We start from the raw sequence: 22,179 nt of genomic DNA, 5'->3' as shown, positions 1-22,179 counted from the left end.
ATCTCAAGTATCTAGTATTTAAAAGTTAAAAGACACTGTCTACCATCTAGAGATTGCTGTAATTAAAATGCAATAAAATCAAATGAAATAAGTCAAATATATTCTTTTATGTAAATATATTGTACAGTATCAAATGGGTTCTTAATTACTACAATCCCGAAGTGATTGCATTATAAACATAAACATCTGCATTAAACTCACAATCAGTCATTTAAATTAAGTATTGTAGAATTGAAACTGGAAAAAAAACAGTTTTGATTACTTGTATGTTATGATCTGTGTCTACATTTTGCAAAATGCAATTATGAATCAATCCCATTTGTTTTTCCTTTCCAGATGAATGGAAGAAGAAAGTTAGTGAATCTTATGCTATTATAATAGAAAGACTGGAAGATGACCTGCAGATCAAAGAAAATGAATTTACAGAACTAAGGCACATCTTTGGGTAAAGTTGTCAGAGTTTTGCTTCTTTGAATATGTGTCTTCATTATTTATCTTGTTTTTAGGCATGTTGACATGCAGATATAAAGCCTTAGATATAAACAGTCTAAGGTAGTCTTAGATATGACCAGACTAAATTTCACAATGCTGGGTTGTCTGTTCATAAGTATTCGTATGACTCCCAAAATGGAAAGCTCACATCTCTGTGAAATGTAAACGTTGAGGAAAAGGAGCTTGGGGGTCAGCCATTGAATACAAACTGTCACTGTTCCAAGTAACCTGCTCTGAAACTAGTAACTACACTCTTTAGTTAGTGCCACCAAGAAGCAATGCTGCTTATTTTCTGGGGAGGTTGACACCCACCATGAGTCTCCTCAGAGGGCTAGGATAAGTTTTACCAAACTCCTCAGTCTGTAGACATTGAAGGCTGTCTCCTGTGGCTCTGATTATTCCCCCTTGAACTGCAGACATTGGAGGATGTCTCCTAGCAGGACTGAGTATCACCCTCCCCTTGGTCTGTAGACATTGGAGGCTGTCTCCCAGTGAGACTGATTATTGTAGACTGATTATTGTAGATGTGGGAGGCTGTCTTCCAGTGGGACTGAGTATTGTTTTGCCCTCATGCTCTTATAATGTGTGATATCATAATAAAAAGAAAAAACATTTCCTGGTCTGGGACAGTGTCACAACACTGCAAGACACATGATATTTAGGACCCTAAATTGTACCAATAACCTCCTAGAGAAATTGAATCTGATAATGAGGAACTAGGTGTGTTTCAGTACAGCTAGCTCTCCAGCTGGCTTAGTTAGGGTTGATTTGCTGTGATGAAACATCATGACCAAGGCAACTTGGGAAAGAAAGGGCTTATTTCACTCACAGTTCCATACAACATCCCATCATCAAAAACCAGTGTGGACAGGAAATCAAGTAGGGCAGGGACCTGGAGGCAGGACCTGATGCAGGCCATGGAGGGGTGCTGTTTACTGGCTTGAGTCCCATGGCTTGCTCAGCCTGCTTTCTTATAATCCCCAGGACCTCTTGCCCAGGAGTAGCACCACTCACAATGGTCTGAACTCTCCACCATCAATCTCTAATTAAGAAAACGCCCTATAGGCCTGCCTATAGCCCACTCTTACTGAGGCATTTTCTCAACTGAGGCTCTCTCCTATCCTGTGGCTCTAGCTTATGTCAAGTTGACATATAGCCAGCCAGCACACCAGCCAAAGAGAAGTTAGACCTGGGACAACTAGTTGTTCACGTCCACTTCGGCTATCATTCACGTATTACACTCCTAACAAATAGCATCCTCGGTTTTATTTAGAAAACCAGAGTTTAGCAATGCCCAAATGGCATGTTTCTCAAAAGAAATTTCAGATATAGTAAGTGTACAAATGCACTATGACTGGAAAATGATGTCACGCACTTGTCCTATATTTTATCTGCACTTCACCCACAGAACATACAGGGCCTTGACAGCGCTTCAGTTGGAGTTGGGAAGTTGGTACCTGGGATGAGAAGTCACTGAGGCACCACCTCCTCACGCAGTATCACCTCATGCTCAGGTACTAGGAAGCATGTGAAGTTCTCTTGGAGATGTGATAAGAAATTCAAAATAGCACATTCATATATCCATGTTTTATTTCATTAGAGAAGGAATGTGGTAGTATAAATTAGTCATAAGTCATTTCCCACTTATTGATTCCAAAAAGTATAGTGACTAAAATGGGATCATATTGGAAGAATTTTTTCAAAGTTATGAATTCAAAAATATCATTTAATTTTAGTTAAGGAACTATTTTGCTTATGCCAAAGCTAGCCAGCAGAAACAATATGTATCTTTTTAAGGATTTTACTTAACAAACGGACTTGAAGATTTTTCTCAGGCTGTACCAGCTGTTTTTCCAGCTCCTGGTAGAGCTGCCTTTTTTTTTTTTTTTTTTAAGCTTTCCACTAAGTGCTACAAATGTGACCTTTTGACTAATTAGTGCTGGATGTGAGGTGCACAAGTCAGTGCCAATGCCTCATATACAACATACCTTAGTCTTCATCATAGTTTATGGGTAGATAATATTAATTTTGGTGGATAATAGGTGAGTAACATGACATTGTGACCTGTCAAATCCTATGTAGAGCAAATGCTGGAATGTGACTTCTAAGACTTGCCTGATTCACAGACAGAGAGCTGCCTCTTGCTCTAGTAATTTCTACTGTGGTTGGGGGAAAACCTCAGATACATGACAGGATATTGACACTTAATTAGCTAAGTGGAAGGGGAAAAAGAAAACAAGATGATTTTTAGTTATAAAAATAATATTTGTGCTGGACAAGCTCCAAAAGCTACACAGAGAAATCCTGTCTCGAAAAAACCAAAAAAAATTAAAATAAAATTAAGATTTATGGCGACTGGTGTGAGGTAGCCCATAACAAGTAGAAGCACTTGACTTTAAGCTTGAAGACCTGAGTTCAAGCCTAAGACCCATACAATGTGAGGAGAAGAACAATTTCACAGTCATTCTATGACCTTCACACACACAATGTGGTGCATGTACCTCCATATAAACACACACACACACACACACACACACACACACACACACACACACACACACACTATAGACACATACATATGTAATACATGGTTAATACATGTCATTAAAGATAAAACAATAAGATTTAGGTATTGATTATTCATTAGCTTCTAAAAATATGTGAGTTAAAATGCAAACTTTCTTAAAGGTGTGTAGCAAAAGTGGATGAGAACCATGGAAAGTGCAGGAAAGAAAAGAAGAGAAAGTGACTTAACTAGTTACTTGAGTTTAGCAAAGAAACATCTCAGTTAGCATAAGGGTTTTGGAGCGATCTACAATCTTAAATCAGACTCTTCCATGCAGACCTCACGTCCTAGATATGGTTCTCAGTCTCACTGAGCCTCACTTGAATTTTAAACTGAGGTGAGTGTAATGACCCTCAGTCTAATATAACCTCACAGAAGAGGCAGAGAATGACATAAACTAGATACTGAGTCAGGTATCAAGTACATCTCAGGCCTTGCGCTATTGTGACTGATTTGTTATATAAGAAATCTTGAAAGACAGACAACTTCCTTATGGAGTACAAACAACAAAATGGTAAATTTAGTAAAAGTTAGAAGATATGATAGCTAAAATAAAATGACCTCATTTTATTTTAATAGAAGAAAATATTTTCAAAATTAAAATATATAATGTTAGAACAATTCCTGATGATAGCAAATTTTGAAATATATTCTTTGACTATTTTGAGTACTAGAAGGCTCTTCAAAATGGATGTCAAATTTCTTGAGAATAGCAATTGGGTTTCTTTTGGACAGGGTGTCCAGTAGCCTTGTGCTGATGGTTGAATACATCTATCTAAAGGAATGTCCTGTCAGTCAGAAGGGATGGGTGTGAGACTGAGGAGAGGATTGTAAAGACCTTTTGTCTTAAAGTAGTGTTCAGCACCTGATAATGTTATGGGTTTAATGGGTCTATTTCTCATCAGAGGATCCAAGTCTGTAAAGATAACTTCCAAGAATCTGAATGTAGTCCTCAGACAAAGTCGCAGTGCAAGCTCGTCGCCTGTGATGAGTGACTGGAGGCAGGGAGTCAGTAGCTGGTTCAGTCCAGTCAAGAAAACCACAGACAAAAGAGAGTCGGGGTGCTGTCTGAGTCTGGAAAGTCAACTGTCTTCAGGGCTGAGCTCTGAGAACTTTCTTCTCTTTGGATCAAAACGGGATGACAGGGAAGAAAAAAAGAGGCTGTGCTGTGAATATAAATTGTCTTACTGTTGGCTCATCAACAAAAGTGTTAAGTGTAGTTGGGGAAAACAAGCTGCATTATTATACAGAATCACCTTTGAGGACCTCCATGATGGACACATAGTAAGTGTCTTCATTCCCCATCCCTACTTCTGGTTTGTGTAACAGAATGCTGCTGTGACAGCCATACCAGGTGCCTGCCATATGCCTTTCTCTAAAGATGCAGATTGCAAGAAGAGGAGGATCCCTGTCCACAGAGGTGCAGTTAATGCAGTCATGGGTGAAATTCTTTGCTCAGTTTTGTTCCTTTGCCCATTTGCTGAAAGATTTGTTTATGGAATTATCAGTAGGTGCTATTCCAATCATTTAGAGAATGTAAACTACATGAGTCACTATCCCCATTAGCTCAAGTACACAATATCCGTAGCTTTTACCCAGAGTATAGTAAAGACACACAATACTAAAGCTAATTCGGTTAAAAAAAAAAAAAAAGAGTTGCATTGTTCTTGTGTCTGTGGCAATTTGTAGTGACTTTGCCATGAGAACTTGATGTGGGAGAGGAAGGGAATGAAAATAGAATGTTCTTTCCTTTAACGCAAAGTCACATTCACCTATAGCTTTGGACATGTGTTGAAGACATGAGTAGGAGGCAAGAAAGGGATGAAACTACGAGGCAGCAGGATGGGAAGGCAGAGCGGTGCATTCACATACAGTGTGTTTCCTGTTATGCCTCTAATACCCACAGGTATCAGTACAGTAGTGAGTTCTCCAGGATATCATACATCCATTTCTGGGCCAGACTCCTCTCCTCACTGGTATATGTGATCACTAAAGATGCTTCTCCGTCTTGTGTGGGCTTTTTATATTTTTATTTATGTATGATACTAGTAGCTTAACTCTAGAAAGACAAACAAACTGATAAGTTAGTGTCCACCAGACATGCCACTAAGGTACCTTTGTCCTCTTGGATTCCATCCTCCTGGCACTCTGATATCTCTGATTAAGGCCAGCAAAATAAAGGAACTACTAAGGAGTGGATGGCTGCAATATTTGGAAGTCAAGTGCAATTCTAATAACACAATTACTGGCTTAAATTAATAATGGGGATGCAATTTTTTATGAAAATTTACATCCCAAATTTCAGTCATAATTCTCACTTCCCATCAACTTCTCGTCGAATGTTTCTGTTTTGATACACGTAATCGGAACATTCAAGACCTCAGGAGACCACTTGTTTTCTCCCCTGACAATTTCTCTAAGAGAGCTGCATGTGTCGCATTCCCTGACAACGGGACGTTGCTTGCATGTCCTAATGCCTTGGGCTCCATGTATTCTCTAATTTCTCCTTGCATTTTTTATAAGCTGTCATGCCCCTCACCAACAGGACATTCTAAAGGGCTCATAGTGCTTCCTGGGGCTTGGATGAAATTCCTAATTAAGATGAACTCACCCTCATGAATATTTTTCTAATAGTAAATGATTTCCTTAACCATTAAATAGGGTAGCTCTGTACCTAAAGGTTACTTTCTGCCTTGAAGCATAGGGACTCTTTTCTTAGCCTTTAACTTTTACCCAGAGCAGTGTGCAGTTGTGTGCTCCAATTAAACATATTACCCATGACCTCATCCCTTCAGAGGACGTGTGATACAACCACAAGTGAGAAATCATTAAAGTGAAATGTTTGAAAAGTTGTACAAAATAATATGCTGATATACAAAACATTGAGTGAGGTGTATACATTTTAAAAATTAATTCATCTTCTCAAAAGTAGAGAAAATCCAAGAAGAGCAGAGAGAAGGTGACCATCTTTCTCCTTGTTTCTCAAGATTGGCTGTTTCTTCTCATACATTGCTTTCAGAGACCCATGGAGCAGGAGAAACAGAAATCAACAATCAGATCTTTCCCAATGAGTATCCACATGAATATCCACAAATATGTTTGCTGAATAGCTTCCAAGTCAGTGCCCCAAACTTATAATAGAAATTATTTCCATTCATCCCACCTGTTTCTCCTACCTCTAATTATCGAAAATTGATTTTCATTTTTAGTGTTCCCTTACTCTGTTTCTCGGGTTATTTGTGCATTGACAGTAACTTTTTCAGAGAAAGTTGAAATGAATTTAGGCTCTTAGGAAACATAAACATTGACTGAGATAGAGGGTAGGTGGTGGAAAGTAGCTAAACATTAGATAGTTCAGATAATCATCTTGATGTACTGTTTTGTGAGTTTCAAATGGGTTAGACATTGTAGGACTTTTACCAGGAGCTATTAACAGTACAATTTTGTTAAAGTGTTGATTTGGGTTAGGTTTTGTTTGTTTGTTTGTTGAGACAGGGTTTCTCTGTGTAGCTTTGGTGCCTTTCCTGGAACTCACTCTGTAGACCAGGCTGGCCTCAAACTCACAGAGATCCGCCTGCCTCTGCTTCCCAAGTGCTGGGATTAAAGGCAAGCGCCACCACCACCCGGTGATTTGGGTTAGTTTTAATTCCATTATTGAGTATTGCTCTTGAGGAGAAAGATGGGAAAAGGGATGTTAGAGATGGTATTGGCTAGAAAGAGATGAGGAGAAGAGGAGGAACAAGTAGGGGCATGTAAGGTAATAAGCTGTGGCAGAGAAAGAGGATGCAAGAGAGGGCAAGGGAGAGGAAGAGGGACAGGGTAGGAAGGATCCCTCAACCAACACAGAGAATTTGAGATGCAAATCTGCTTCAACCATGAATTTGGTTCCCAGTCTCTGTTGTTGGCAGTGTTTGTTTTTGTTTTGTTTCTATTTCACTGATAATTGGCACAAACCTTACATTTCAGACAATACTTTGAGTCTGTTTGGAAAACCACATGGCTCCCCAGGGTTTCTTAACACCTTAGGAAATTTGCTTCACTCTTCCTCAGTAGGGTCGTCTCGCTGGGTTCAGAGCGCTACTCATGTAACAGCTAAATTGCAGGGTTGGATGTGGTTTTGAAAGCTGCCTTGAGAGGAGTGCCGCTTTGGGCCCAGAGGGACTCTTCAGGAGGGTGAGTCAAAAATGCCTCTCTGGAGGCTGCCCTCATTATTTCCCCTTGTAATTCCTCACACACATTGTGCCTTCTCACTGAACAAAACATTACTTTGAATGTTTTGTACCTGATCACTTTCAAAATTCAGTAGCTGTTGCACGAATTCTAATTGGTCTTATGATAAAATCCCAGAGCTAGATATCAGGGTAAATGCTGAAAGACCAGAGGAAACAAGCCACAGCCACTTCTCACCTCACCAACTCCTCAGTGGAAAAGGGAAGATCCTGTCTCCACGAATCCTCAGACTGAACGCCCCTGAGTCCTTAGTCGGCTTATACTCCTTTCTCTGCCCAGCCATATCACTTCCTGTCTCAACTTTCCTAGTGCTGGGATTAAAGGTGTGTGGCTCCCAAGTCCTGGGATCAAAGGTATGAGTCATCACCACCTGGCTCTATTTCTCTTTTAGACTAGATTAATCTCCTGTAGTCCATGTTGGCCTTGAACTCACAGAGATCTCTCTGCCTCTGTTTCCCAAGTGTTAGCATTAAAGGTGTGTGCCACCACTGCCTGGCCTCTGTGGCTAACTCTGTGGCTGACACTGCCCTCTGATCTTCAGACAAGCTTTATTTGGTAGAGCATATACAAAATATCACCACAGATAGCATCATTATGAGTTGGTATATGTCTATTTCATACCAAAATAGACTAAAATTGAGAGAGAGAGAGAAAATAACTCTTTGTTTTATAAGTCATTGGCATTTGAAAATTACGATTTACCTCAAGTAGTATTATGGCATTTCAAATTTCATATTAAACTTTAAGCTGATTATAAGGTGTTCCTGCAGGAACATTGGCACATCGTTAAAGTTTCTCATGACTTAAAAATATACTGAAAGCAAGTGTCTTAGTGGGGGTTTCTATTGCTCTGATAAACACAGACCGAAAGTCTTGGAGAGAGTTTATTTGTCTTAAATAGTCTTGGTGGCAGACAAAGACCAAGGTAGGAATTTGAGGCAGGATCCTGGCAGCAGAAGCTGAAGCAGAGGCCATTGAGGGGTGCTGCTGTTTACTGGCTTGCTCTGCATGGCTTGCTCAGCCTACTTTCTTAGAGACCCCAGGACCACCTGCCCATGAGTGGCACCACCCACATTCGGTTAGACCCTACTACATCCTTCGTTCTACTCTCCCCAGTCACTAAGTCTTATCAGTCACTGGGCCTAGCAGAGTCTTTTAGAATGCAGGTATGGCTTTTTTCTCAGAACTTCAGGTCACTCTGTCCATGACTTTAAATCACACATGTTCTAGCTTTGCAAGAGAGGGAGACTAGATTTTCTATCCTCAAAATATATGCAGGAACCATGTGCATCTGTGAAAAGGGAAGGAGACCTGTGAAGGAAGATCCTTGTGGACAGTGCTCCTGAAGCTCTGGGCTGTGTGGAAACTTCTTTCTTGGGTTTCATATATCCAGGAAATGATGTCACAGAATAGGAAAAGTTGTGTTGGGTGGGTGGTGTAGGGGGATAAGGGGGTGAGGGGTATATTAATGGCTGGAGCTACAGAACTGACCTTCGCTCTAAGAGCAGCAAGGGAGGATGGGTTTCTTCTGACCTAACCACATGAACTTAACTTAAAGCAGGAATACTGAGAGAAGAGTCAGCTTTGGAGTGCCTGGCTAAACATTAACTTTCAGTGTATATTGTGAAGATTATATAGCAATGGGCCTGGCAAGGTGGCCAGATGGTATTGGCACCTGCCACCAAGCCTGACACTCTGGTTCTATCCCTGGGACCCACAAGCTAAAAGTGGGAACATAGGGCTGTGTATGTTGCCTTTTGACCTCTGTGAACAAAAGTTTGTGAAAAACATATTCACTGCAACTTCTGATGATTAGATTTCCAGTAATGTGAGGTGTTGGAATGTTCCAAGTCCAGAGCCAAATAATCTTGGGGCGTGATAAGTTCCCTAAAAAACCATTTATTGCCCTCCTTCATATGTGACAGAACATCTTTACAATCACTAGGTAAATCCTCTAGTTTTTAACCAACCAAAGGGGTAGGAATGTTGTCAGATATCTTCTGAGTAATCTCACTCCCTCCCCAACCCTGATGCTGTAACCTGCCCATCTAATGTTCCCACCAATTTGAAAAGTGCCTTCAGGTTATGATTTTCTTCTATTACTATAAAAACTTTATCAAATGGCTATCATGCTATAGCATGGAAATTTGGGATAACCTAAATCTTTGTTTCTATGTTCATTTCACATTTGCTCCAATAATATCCCCTTTGGAGATAATATGTGTGTTTTCCTGCCTACACTTCCACACACATTCTACCACAAACAAGTACCCACATAGACAGGTACAAATAGAGAGGTAATTTGTAATTTAAACTTTTGAAAGACATATAATAGCAAAACATACTAGCTGTTGATGTTTACAATGTGGGAAAATTCATTTCCTTGGTATAGGGAACCTTTACAGGGTGAACACATCATAGTTACTGAGAGCTGAAATAAACAGAAAATAAAAAGCCGTATCTACCATAAGGATTCTACAATGACTGATTAAAAAAAAATCTCTCCTGAATTCTGCTGAAGTAATAAGTCAGATCAGGCCAGATTAATAGGTCCAGGTTTAATCTGAGCAGAGCATTCCTGAGTGGTTGCAGAAGTAGAGGAGAAACCACTAGGAAAAACCATGAGGGGAAGCCCGTGGACCAGACCTTAAATACCCTCCCTTCCCTGGGTGAAGCCAATGCTTGGCAGGCTTTCTCAGGGATGGGATCTGGAAAGAGCAGCTGAGAACAGCATTTGGAGAGGGCACCTACAGGGGAGATCCCCAACATCCTAACGTATTTGGGTATATATGGATATTGGTTCAAGTCTGGCTACTTCCTGCTGGCAACGAACAAGGTGGGAGAGGGAAGTTGGGAGTCAGTGGGGTCATGCTCAGCAGGAGGTGTGGGTGAAGAAGCATTCAGTTAGCTGCCATCCTGGAGATCTCAGGAACACGTTTCTTGAGGAGGGGGAGAAGACAGATTGCTAGAAGAAAAAATAGATCATTAACACCACCCCTATGAATAGGGCTAGCCATGGGAAAAAGAACAGAAAGGTAATGTTCCCTGGTTGTACAGAAGAGGCATGGGTGAATAAGCCAGATGAAAGAGTAGATATGCACTTGAGTCTGGAGAGGTGGTACCAGCACTAACGTTCCAGGAGCTTGGGGGGAAGGCATGCCAAATCAGGGATGATGTGTTCAGGGGTACCTGATCCCTCACATCTGCTGTTTCCCTGGAGGAGGGAAATGCCTCTACCCACTCTGTAAAAGTATCGGTAAGAGTTAAGAGACAACAGAGCTTTTCATGAGTGGACATGTGAGTGAAATCAACCTGTCAAGTACTACTCTGGTTGTCCTTGGTTAGTACAGGGGCTGGCATATCTGGAGGGCTCCCTGTCGGTTTTCCTTGGCACAAGCCTGGCAGGAGGGGTAGACCTGTCTAGGGACTGATCCACCAGGCCAGATTCCTTGATACAGCAGCAGAACTCTCTCCCAGGAACATGTAGGTGTCTGTAAAACAAGTGGAATAGATTTATATCTTGATGTCATAGCAAAAGGCTATGGATTTGTGTTAAAAGGTATGAACATTTTTCCGAGGGCCTTGTTTCAGCCGATGAAACACACATTTAAGTCTATACTTAGAGGGCAACCAAGGAAATTTACTGAATGGAAGAGGTTGAGTAAGTGAAGGAGGAGGGAGAGAGGCTGAGGCAAGAGAGGAACAGAGTTGAACACACTGCAGGCTTCAATACCCTCTCATGCTAACCTGTCTCTAAAAGCTGGGACCAATAAAAATCCATATAAATTTAAGGATGCCTGAAAACTGTTTGTACTCAGTGCTACCACGAAGCCTGTGGATGAGGCAAACCTGTCTGTACTTTTAACAGGAAACTTTACTGATGAACTACCAAGCTAGGGTCAGTGGAGAACTGTTAAACTGGCAATTCTGTCAGTGCCCTGGTCACCAAACACCGTCCGATCTGAGAAGGATAAGTAAATGAGCAGAGGTGAGACGCCTTTCCCGCTACCTCGGCAGTCCCAGGTTTCCCTCTGGTCACAGAAGCAGCGACTGTCCCCAGCTGCCAAGCCCAGAAGACACGACAGACTTTCCTGTGGGGTAGGAATTTGGGGAGAGTGACCTACCTTGACTTGGCAAAGTAGAGCAACTGATTCCCCAGTTTCCTGCCATTCAGCCTGGGCAGGGTCTTAGCACCAGTTTAAAGTGCAAAGCAATTTCTTGCCACATAGCTGGTTTTGCCACATTTAAAGCAAGTTTCCAGGTATAAGTTCTTCCATGTTCCTTAGAGGGGGTTACAGGATGCTACCAGGAGCTGGCATGTTTCTGTCATGAGAAGCTTTTTATTAAAATGCCATATTCTCAGATCTCTGAAGCACTTGAGGATCAGGGTATAATTACCTGTTAGGTACATGTGTATTAGACAAATGTTGCTTAGACTTGACTTTAGGAGCATATATAAGCTAAATCTGGACATACAGTTTGTCCAATTAGTTACCAATTAGTTATAGTTACCAATTATATATATATAATATATATATATTATATATATGCCAATAATTAATTACCAATATTAGTAAAAGCAAGAAGATTAGAAGGAATAATTCAGTCTCTAGTGTTCAGCTATGGTCCTAAGATATAATCATAAGGCAAAACCAAGTTTTAACATTGCAAACAATTTAGTGTTTTTAAAATCGTGGTGCACGCCTTTAATCCCAGCACTCGGGAGGCAGAGCCAGGTGGATCTCTGTGAGTTCAAGGCCAGCCTGGACTACAGAGTGAGTTCCAGGAAAGGCGCAAAGCTACACAGAGAAACCCTGTCTCAAAACCCCCCCCCCAAAAAATCAATTATATGGGAATACTCTTATGCTATAAAATCTGGCTGTTCAGCAAGATATATCCCCGAATATAAATGCATGGAGGTTCAGCTTTAATAACTCAGTAAACCCCCAGTGTGGGCTACAAAGTGAGTTCCGGGAAAGGCGCAAAGCTACACAGAGAAACCCTGTCTTAAAAAAAAAAAAAAAAAAAAAAAAAAAAAAAAAAAAACTCATTAAACCAGCATTGTTTTAAATCCTATCTTCTATAAACCTTTTAAGACAGGACAGGAATCATTATACAGAAATCTATCCTAATCCAAAGTAATTTGGAGACCTACTGTCTCCTGGTGGACCCATCTCCCCACCTCTATCTAAGACAGCGGTGAAGTCATATGACCTCTCTAATATTAGCCAAAATGGTGACTGCCCACCTGTTGTAAGGTATTGGCAGACCATGTGGTGATTTCCAGAGCAGTTTTAATCTGGAGTTACAAGTTTTACAGATTTTAAACCATACCCAATTTTTTTCTTTATAATAAGGTAGAACAGTATAAAATAACTTGGTCTGTCATTACGTCAGATTCAGGGCCAGAAAATCCCAGAGGCAAAATCTGAGCCCAAGCACCTGGTTGTGAGCATAGATGAGCTGTTATCAAGACATACAGACCACATAAACTCAGGCATTCAAAACCAGTCAAAAGCAAGCATGCTGTGACTACATTTCCATCTATACACACAAAGCAGACGGGACTTTTTTTGGGGGGGTTTTCGAGACGGTTTCTCTGTGTAGCTTTGCGCCTTTCCTGAAACTCACTTTGGAGACCAGGCTGGCCTCGAACTCACAAAGATCCACCTGCCTCTACCTCCCCAGCGCTGGGATTAAAGGCGTGTGCCACCACCGCCCGGCAGATGGGACGTTTTAACAGAAAGATGAATAAAACTTTTCCTGAGAAGCCATGTCAAATGACCAACCTAAAAATCCTGAAATAAGAGTTTACAGTACAAAGTAGCACGTAAGGAAATATAGGAGTAAAAGACGCTTCCCTAATGGCAGTACACCAGAGCCTGGAGAGCAGGAAGAGCATGGGAATGAACCAACCCAAGGGCAGCACTGTACAGAGGGGGTGTGGCGGGAAGAGCATGAGAATCAAGGAGGGCAGTTGGTGGAGGGGTAAGACCATGTGGAGAATGCAGTCAGCTGCAGGCTGTTGGGGGAGGGGGAGCGAACAGCCATGTGCTGGGTATGGAGCCATTAGTATCAGGAGCAGCGAGCAGGGAGGAGGGAGAAGGATGCAGACAGACAAACAGCTGGAGGGAAAAGGGACAGGAATGCAATGCTCTCAAACCTGGATGAGGGGGCTAATTTGGATAAATTTCATAATAATAGTGGATCGAATTTGACTCAGAAGCAACCATTCACAAGCCTTACACTGGGAGGCTGGAGGCTACAAAAATCACGTCCGATTTTATAAGCCAGTGGCTGGGGAATAATGTGTGGAACTGTCTCTGAGAGGATGGTCTTCCAGACAGGAGAATTCCAAGGAGCAGGGGCCCTCTCTGCTCTGGAACTGGCAGGAGCTTACTGGCATAGCAACAATCTTGACAGGTGCTCCAGAAGTCTCTGGCAGAGGGGGTCAGAGGCTCGGAAGGGATCCTGGACCCCTTATAGGTATTTGGTTTGGAAATGGTGGCTTACTGAGTAAAGTTGGTTTGGTGTACTTCCCATTGCCAATGCCACCATAGCTTTGGGAAGATTCCACTCACCTTGGCCAAGGCACCAGCTGATACATAAAATTCCCCCAGTAGTGAGTAACTCCACTGAAGTAGTAAGTCAGATCAGGCCAAATTAGTAAATCCAGGTTTAATCTGAGCAAAAAATTCCTGGGTGGTCCCAGGAGAAGAGGAGAAGCCAAGAGGGGAAGCCATAAGGGGAAGCCCATGGGCCAGACCTTAAATACCCTCTGGGGTGGAGCCTATGCTTGGGGGGCTTTCTCTGGGGCAGGATCTGAAGAGGACAGCTCCAGGGAAGATCCCCAACAATGATGTCTAACTGGTTCTATTCTAAAGGCCCAGAATACCATCAGATATAGTTTGAACTTGTGGCAGAGATTTCCCCACTTTTCTCTATCCTCTATCCTGACCAAGGTCTTGAGTAAATAAAATGATTTACGGTGCTGGAGAGATGGCTTAGAGTTAACTGCACATACTGCTCTTACCAGGGACCCAAGTTTATTTTTCAGTACAGGCCGCTTATAGCCACCTATAACTACTACAGCTCCGGAAGATTTGAGGCCCCTTCTAGACATATGTGCACATACATACCCACACACAGAAACACAAAACACAAAATTTAAAACGTAAGGCTAAAATATTTTATTAAATGATCTGATCAACGAACTTTGTTTTGTTTTGAGATTGCAAAAGTTCCCATCTGAATTTTGCTTTGGAATATGAAATGCAGAGTGACCTGGACCTTCATTCCCAGGCTGTGACCACTCCACTTGGCTCAGAACAACCCATCTCCTACTCCCTCTGAGCAAGGACAAACTCATGCCATGCGACTTGAATGCATTTCTAGTGTGGGCAGCCGAGCCTGCTTTGTTCATTGGCAGAATATCCCCATGTCTATGAAAACAGACCACAGGGCTTAGAGTTGCTAATTAAAGCCTTTCTTGGGGCCTCTCAAGGTCCCTGGATTTAAAGGCCTTCTCTTTTTAGCAGCACCCTAGAGAATGGAATTTTTTCTGTTTCAAAATTCCAATAGCCTTTGAAGTCCTTAACTGGGAGCCTTGATGCAAATGGCCCAAGTTTATTAAGTCTTTCAAGTGTAAGTGCTTTAAAGGTGACGGGAATCCCTGGCTCCCCCACCAGAGACCAGTCATCCCTCTAGAGCTGCCAAGATTAAAATAGGCCTGAGGCCCCTTGAAGCTGACCCAGAGGCCAAGGACATGATCTCATTTCTACAGAAAAATGTCCTGGGAGTGCCAAAGGCCTGACGAGGTCAAGAATTTTAGCTCTAACTTCCTGTTGAAAGGCTACCTGTGGCTCCCAGGGCCCTCTTGGGGACATAGTCTTTGATAGTATAAAGGCAAGGAATCATTCCTCTCCTCAACAGCTACCATATCACAGCACCTCTCCAGGCATCAGACCTCCCTGATCTGAGGAAGCTGACCCAGTCAGAGTACAAGGAAAGTTAGCTACAAGCAAGAATTGTCAAACATTTGGGTTATAATTTTTTCCCACCCTTCCTATCAAATACAGCACATTTTCTCTCTCCCCCTCCTTCCTTCCTTCTGTGAATATCCTAATTTTTCTACAAATGTAATAAGAATGTTTGAATATGGAAGAAATAATTTTACTTTAAGATGTCTGTGTTTTCTTTATAAGGATCTTGACAAAATTAAACTATATGTTTATATAATTATATTAATATATTGGAGCACAGAGTGTATGTGTGAGTCTTTACCTTAACTTGAGCCCTTCAACTGATGGAGAAATGTCTTTCTGTATGCTGCAAATATGTGTTGCTTTGATTGGTTGATAAATAAAGCCGTTTGACCTATGGCAAGGCAGCTTAGAGGCAGGCAGAAATTTCAAAGAGAGAGACAGGAAGAAGGCAGGGAGAGACACCAGCGAGCCACCCAAGGAGCAACATGTAATGGGACGCAGGTAAAGCCATGGAACATGTGGCGATACATAGATTAATAGTTATGGGCTAGCCGGGCGGTGGTGGCGCACGCCTTTAATCCCAGCACTCGGGAGGCAGAGCCAGGCGGATCTCTGTGAGTTCGAGGCCAGCCTGGTCTCCAAAGCGAGTTCCAGGAAAGGCGCAAAGCTACACAGAGAAACCCTGTCTCGAAAAACCAAAAAAAAAAAAAAAAAAAAAAAAAAAAAAAAAAAATAGTTATGGGCTAATTTAAGATATAAGAGCTAGCTAGCAAAAGGCTTGCATTTGTAATTAATACAAGCCTCTGTGTGTTTACTTGGGGGACGTGAGTGGGATTTGTCAACCACCGGCAGGCTGGGACACAGGAAATCTTCCAATTACACTTCAATTGTTAATATTATTTTCAAGGTTTGTTCTTCATACAGAACATTCAAAATTCTTCTAGCCCCAAAATTGTATAGCAAAATACAGTTATGAATTTATAGACCAACATTTATTTCTCAAACAAATGGCAACATACTAAGAGATGAGTTTCTGATTGCCTGTCATGTGCGTTTCAGCTCTGATGAAGCCTTCAGTGAAGTCAGTTTAAACTACCGCACAGAGAGTGGGTTGTCTCTGCTGCACCTGTGCTGTGTTTGTGGGGGTAAGTGCCTGAAATCTGTTTAAGCCAGATCTATGGCCTACATGAGGTGTCAAGTGGCCAGCAGAAAGACCCTATCAGACTCAATTTCTCTTTGGCTTCACTCCTAGGAACTTGCTGACATTCAGAGGAGTGGTGCCCCATGCAGATCTTTGCTCTGCACCTCTGAATTTCTATTTTTTTCTTTCTTAAACTAAGTAACTCACTTTGCCTGGAAGTCAACAAACACTTTTTAATACTAGGCAGTCAGGAATTGGGTTTAATTGAAGAGCCCTTAAAGTCTTCCTTAATATATGATCAGGCAGTTGCTTTACTATAAGAAATAAGTGGTCATGTGAAGAGGAAGAAATATTAAACATTGAACCCAACAGGGGAGATTGCTCAAAGCGATGAATACAACTCTTAATCTGCTTGTACTTCATTTGATTTTAAAAGTATCCCAACCACTTATGTTGAGTCTCAGCATATAGTAGCATTAATGAATTGTCAAATGGAAGTTGGCATGTATTGATCAAGCTGAGCAAAGCTTTTGGATGCAGGAATGGAGTTGCATTATCAGTGGACCAATGGTCCCTTGACTTTTCCAAGCGCTTGGAACAGACTCCCCTTCATATCTTCTCCTTCCTTCTGGGAGCTGGCTGCCTAGCCTCCTCCGGAGCCCCCTCATCTGAGTAGTTTCTACTGCTAATGACCCTCTGCAGGATCCCTTGTCACTAGATTGTCACCTCAGCTCTCTTCTAGAGGTTTACTAGATGAATTTACGTGTAACTGCATGGCCTTCTGTTTTATTATGCTTGGCATTGTTGAGATAAGTCCTACTCTGTACTCCAGGCTGGCCTCAAGTTTGTGGCCGTCCTCCTCTCTCAACTTCCCAGGTGCTGAGATTACACACATCAGTTGCCACACCAGTTACTTCCTATAGTTTGAAGCAGCATGGTGTTGAATTAAACAAAGCCTGGGAGCCAAGTCTATCACAATGCACAACATCCATGCAAAGCAGCATAAGTGGGATAAAAACGTGTGTGAGGTAATACTGCCAATGAACAGAATTGCTTAGGAATGGGCTTGAGTGGTGGGCTGACATTTTCACATGTCGGAATGGCATTTATCCTTATGTCAAAGGGAGATGGTGAAGTCCTTTAGTCCACCCCTGCAATAAATCAACCTTTATTATTTCTCTCTAGGCAACAAGTCACATGTCCGTGCCCTTATGTTAAAAGGGCTCCGTCCATCCAGACTGACAAGAAACGGTTTTCCAGCGCTGCATTTGGCAGTCTACAAGGTCTGTCATTTTCATTCCTATACATACTTTGTCAAGGACAGCATGGGTCCTGATTTCTACTCCACCCCAGCCAGACAGAACTGGTATAAAATGAGATGGACACCTTGGGATATTTGGTGCTGGAAGTGACCCTCAAGACTGCCATGAATGTGCTTTTATAGAACGTGTAAATCATAAGTCACCCTAGTCTCAGCAACTTCCACTCGCTTCTGCTGCTCTGATTTCAGATATTGGACATGCATTATTTCATCGGTCACTAAAGAATTTCATAAGACACAAATGCTAGTATTTGTTTTACAGAGGAAAAAAATGAAGATCAGAGTGAGATACCCGGTCACTCATAGAAAAGTGATTATACTCTACCACAGCTGATGGCAGCCCCAAATCCTCATGTTGAATATTTGTTCTTTCTCAGCTTCATGAATGTCTATAGCAGACTTTTATTTGAGGTTTTGTGTGCAGGTCTGGGGAGAAGCAGTTGTTCACCTGTGTAAAATCCCTCTACACACTCTAAACATCTTAAGAGTTTACATCATGAGGAAAGAGGCCCGCATTTTCCCACTCTATTTTCTTTTCTAATGTTGTGGTTAAATATTGGGACAAAAGCAACTCCAGAGAGAAAGAGTTTGTTTGGCTCATAATTTAAGGTTACAGTTCAACATTACAGGTAGTCTTGCAGTGGCAGGAGCCAGAAGGAGCTGGTTACATTGCATCCTCAATCAAGAGCAGAGAGCTTGCTTGTGCCCAGCTTGCTTTTCCCAGTCCTATGGAGCCCAGTATCTCCTGCCAAGGGAATGGTGACACACACAGTAGACAGTCTTCCTACTCCAGTTAGTGTGGTCAGGATAATTCCCCACAGACACTCCCAAAGGTCGACATGGTCTAACAACTTCTCATTGGGACTTTCTACCCAGGTGATTTCACATTGTGTGGAGTCCACAGTCAAAATTCACCATCGCTCGTCATTCAGATCTTATTCCCCTTACTTCATCCTGAAGCTGCCTTAAAGCTGATCTCTGTGCTTCCAGTCAGTGTCTGGTCATTGTAGATAGCTTGCAGGAGAAAAAGCGGCTAAGTGCTGAATTCTCTTTACTATCTGCTATTCATTCTTCTAAACTCAAACACAGGTTCAAGATAATGTCTGACAGACATTTTTCTTTCCTGAAAGGCAGGGAAGGAACAAGGAGCCACAAGGAGTAGGAAGAAGGTGATTGACAGCTCATGCAGTCTGTGAGACACTGGACTCTGTCTAGGTCTGGAGATACTTTCTGCAATGTCAACTGTGCGGAGAGTCACTGTGACATTGCCACATTTCTGAATGCTGTGGGGCCATGGTCATTTTTGACTGCATTTCTCCCACCTCTGTTTGTAGAAACTGAATTTCCATTTTAGTTTTTTTCTACTGTTCCTTACATGATCTGTTGGGGAGGAGTGCATCCACTGTACTTCTTCAGAGAAGGTTAGGAGGGAGGCTCTGTGGGTACAAAGTAGACAAACCTCCCTCTACAGCATCCATAGAAAGCCTAGGTCCCGTGCCTACCTAAAAGCAAGCAAAGTAGCTCATGTGAAGTCCCTATGCTTACCACTAGTCTTCACATCAGCTGACTAATACCCACCTGCTCAGTCAGGTTAAAATATCACAGCTGAGTGTACACTTTTTTTCTAATCCCACACAGGTATTTTCAGGCTAAAGTTTGGAGAGCACTGCTTTACACTGCTTCCCTCTTGAAGTCAAACACTCTTACATATCTCTATTTCTCCTTGTAATTTTCTAGCTTAAATATTTTTTAGTTTTTTTTCTCATTGCATCATTATAAGTTACTTTAAATCAATGCAAACTGAGCCTTCTTAAGCTCCCTTGATCTCTCAGATTTTATTGCATTCAATTTTGGATTCCAACTTAAACTTTATATTATCTTTTGTAACAGCACTCACAATTACTGGGTTATTTGTGTGGTTTGCACATTGCTCTGTGAACTCTCAACAATAGAACTGAGGATTTTCCTTCAAATCTTCACCAAATAGAACCTGGATACTCAATGAAGTGTGTCTAGGACCTAACAAGTATCCTGGATTACCGTATGCAGTCCTTGATGCTCATTGGCGTGGCACCAATTTAAAACTGCTCTCAGCCCAGCAGCAAAACTAGTTGTGCTCATTTGTCAGCTTTAAGACTTGTAGCTATGGCTATGTCTTCAGAAAAACTTATCTTTTCCTCTGCCCCTCAGTTCTCTCATCTCCAGAGCAGATGGACACAGCAGGAGGGCTGTAGCTATGGCTCACTGATGGGGTCCTTGCTGAGCATGCTCATAGGTATAGCTCACTGATGGGGTCCTTGCTGAGCATGCTCATAGGTATAGCTCACTGATGGGGTCCATGCCCAGCATGCTCATAGGTATAGATCACTGACGGGGTCCTTGCCCAGCATGCTCATAGCTATAGCTCACTGATGAAGTCCTTGCTGAGCATGCTCATAGGTATGGCTCACTGATGGGGTCCATGCCCAGCATGCTCATAGGTATGGCTCACTGATGGAGTCCTTGCCCAGCATGCTCATAGCTATAGCTCACTGATGAAGTCCTTGCTGAGCATGCTCATAGGTATGGCTCACTGATGGGGTCCATGCCCAGCATGCTCATAGGTATAGCTCACTGATGGGGTCCTTGCCCAGCATGCTCATAGGTATAGCTCACTGATGGGGTCCATGCCCAGCATGCTCATAGCTATGGCTCACTGATGGGGTCCTTGCACAGCATGCTCATAGCTATGGCTCACTGATGGGGTCCTTGCCCAGCATGCTCATAGCTATGGCTCACTGATGGGGTCCTTGCCCAGCATGCTCATAGCTATGGCTCACTGATGGGGTCCTTGCACAGCATGCTCATAGGTATGGCTCACTGATGAGGTCCTTGCCCAGCATGCTCATAGGTATGGCTCACTGATGGAGTCTTGCCCAGCATGCTCAAAGTACCTAGATTTGTGCCCAGTGTCACCTTTTCCACAAAAAGTAAAGCAAAACTGGAGTAAACATAATTATCTGTTTTGTTAGGCGATTTGGGGTTTTAAAAAGGACAATTGTATTTAGTCCTAGCAAAGTAGCAATTACATGGAAAATAGTAAATAAAATTAACCAATATTATGCAATTTAATTTCAAAAAACAATTACTAGACACTGTGCATTATCCATTTTACACAGAAAACAAGAAGAAATGGGTCTTGTTCTATAGTTTTTAAGTTGAAAGAGATGAGAAGTACATCAAAGGTTTCAGCCTATACTTAGATTTCCTCTCATGTTCTATAAAAGTAACATTCCCTTGTACAGTCATTTGCTTACATATGTATTAAGCAAAACAATCAGTTAATAACAGATAAGATATACTCTTTGGAAAAAATCCATATGCAAATATTTTGACAAGTTTACTTCAGACACGACTTGATGGCAAATTTGATAAACAAAAACTCAGAATAGGATAAAGAAAAGAGTCATTTCATGAGAGCAGCAGCAAATTTGTCCTTCTCCTTCCTCCAACTGGGAGCCAGAAGTGTGATCATGGAGACAGACCCTGTCTCACAAAGCAAAACAAACAAAGCCAATCCAACTTCTGCCATGTCTCTGTGCTGCTTAAGTTAACAGTGTATATTGTATGTTATCTCCACAGGAATATTTCGAAGCCGTTTGTCTTTCTGTGAGGTTTGATTTCTTGAAACTTAGTTGTTTAGTGATTAAATTCATTAAATTGGCTCTCCCAGCTGCAACACACATCTCCCTGTGCTAAACTGTAAAGGGAAAAGTGAAGCTTCTTCTCTGAACGCTTCCCTAGGGCTCTGAAGATTCAGTTTTTATATTTTGATACTGTGCACCCCTAAAATGAAATACAGTTGTTGGAGAGAAAACATTGAACCTTGATATGGTTTGGAAGAGGTTAAGTGAGAGTTCAGATGAACAAAACACTGACTTAGGCCGGGCGGTGGTGGCACACGCCTTTAATCCCAGCACTCGGGAGGCAGAGCCAGGCGGATCTCTGTGAGTTCGAGGCCAACCTGGACTACCAAGTGAGTCCCAGGAAAGGTGCAAAGCTACACAGAGAAACCCTGTCTCGAAAAACCAAAAAAAAAAAAAAAAAAACCACTGACTAAGACCCTCTAACTTAGACCCAAACCTGCCTCACATACAATGCATAGGAAAATCGTTCCCTGGCAGTTCTTTAGTGGTTCAAAAGTAGGAGTTCTTAATTCAAGTCTTTTTTCAGCATTGCACAAGTTTAAAGCTGATATTGAAAGATGATGGTTTTTATTTTCTACGTACATTTCTACCAAGATCTCATCCTAAATCATTAAAAATATTTGCCGGGCGGTGGTGGCGCACGCCTTTAATCCCAGCACTCGGGAGGCAGAGCCAGGCGGATCTCTGTGAGTTCGAGGCCAGCCTGGACTACCAAGTGAGTTCCAGGAAAGGCGCAAAGCTACGCAGAGAAACCCTGT

At 42.1% G+C, this 22,179-nt stretch overlaps 1 protein-coding gene across 1 annotated transcript in view; it reads left to right on the top strand.

Moving 5' to 3' along the window:
• Tnni3k (TNNI3 interacting kinase) overlaps positions 1-22,179 on the top strand; it is a 268,692-nt gene that overhangs the window by 316 nt on the left and 246,197 nt on the right. The window contains exons 2-4 of the mRNA XM_052730298.1: positions 337-445; positions 16,333-16,418; positions 17,600-17,697. Coding sequence (XP_052586258.1) covers positions 337-445; positions 16,333-16,418; positions 17,600-17,697 — 293 coding nt within the window. The remainder of the gene's footprint in view (positions 1-336; positions 446-16,332; positions 16,419-17,599; positions 17,698-22,179) is intronic.

This window comes from Peromyscus californicus, unplaced genomic scaffold, assembly GCF_007827085.1.
Source record: "Peromyscus californicus insignis strain IS unplaced genomic scaffold, ASM782708v3 Scaffold_9__1_contigs__length_137607984, whole genome shotgun sequence".
NCBI classification, from domain to species: domain Eukaryota; kingdom Metazoa; phylum Chordata; class Mammalia; order Rodentia; family Cricetidae; genus Peromyscus; species Peromyscus californicus.
This window is presented reverse-complemented; position numbering and strand designations above follow the sequence as displayed.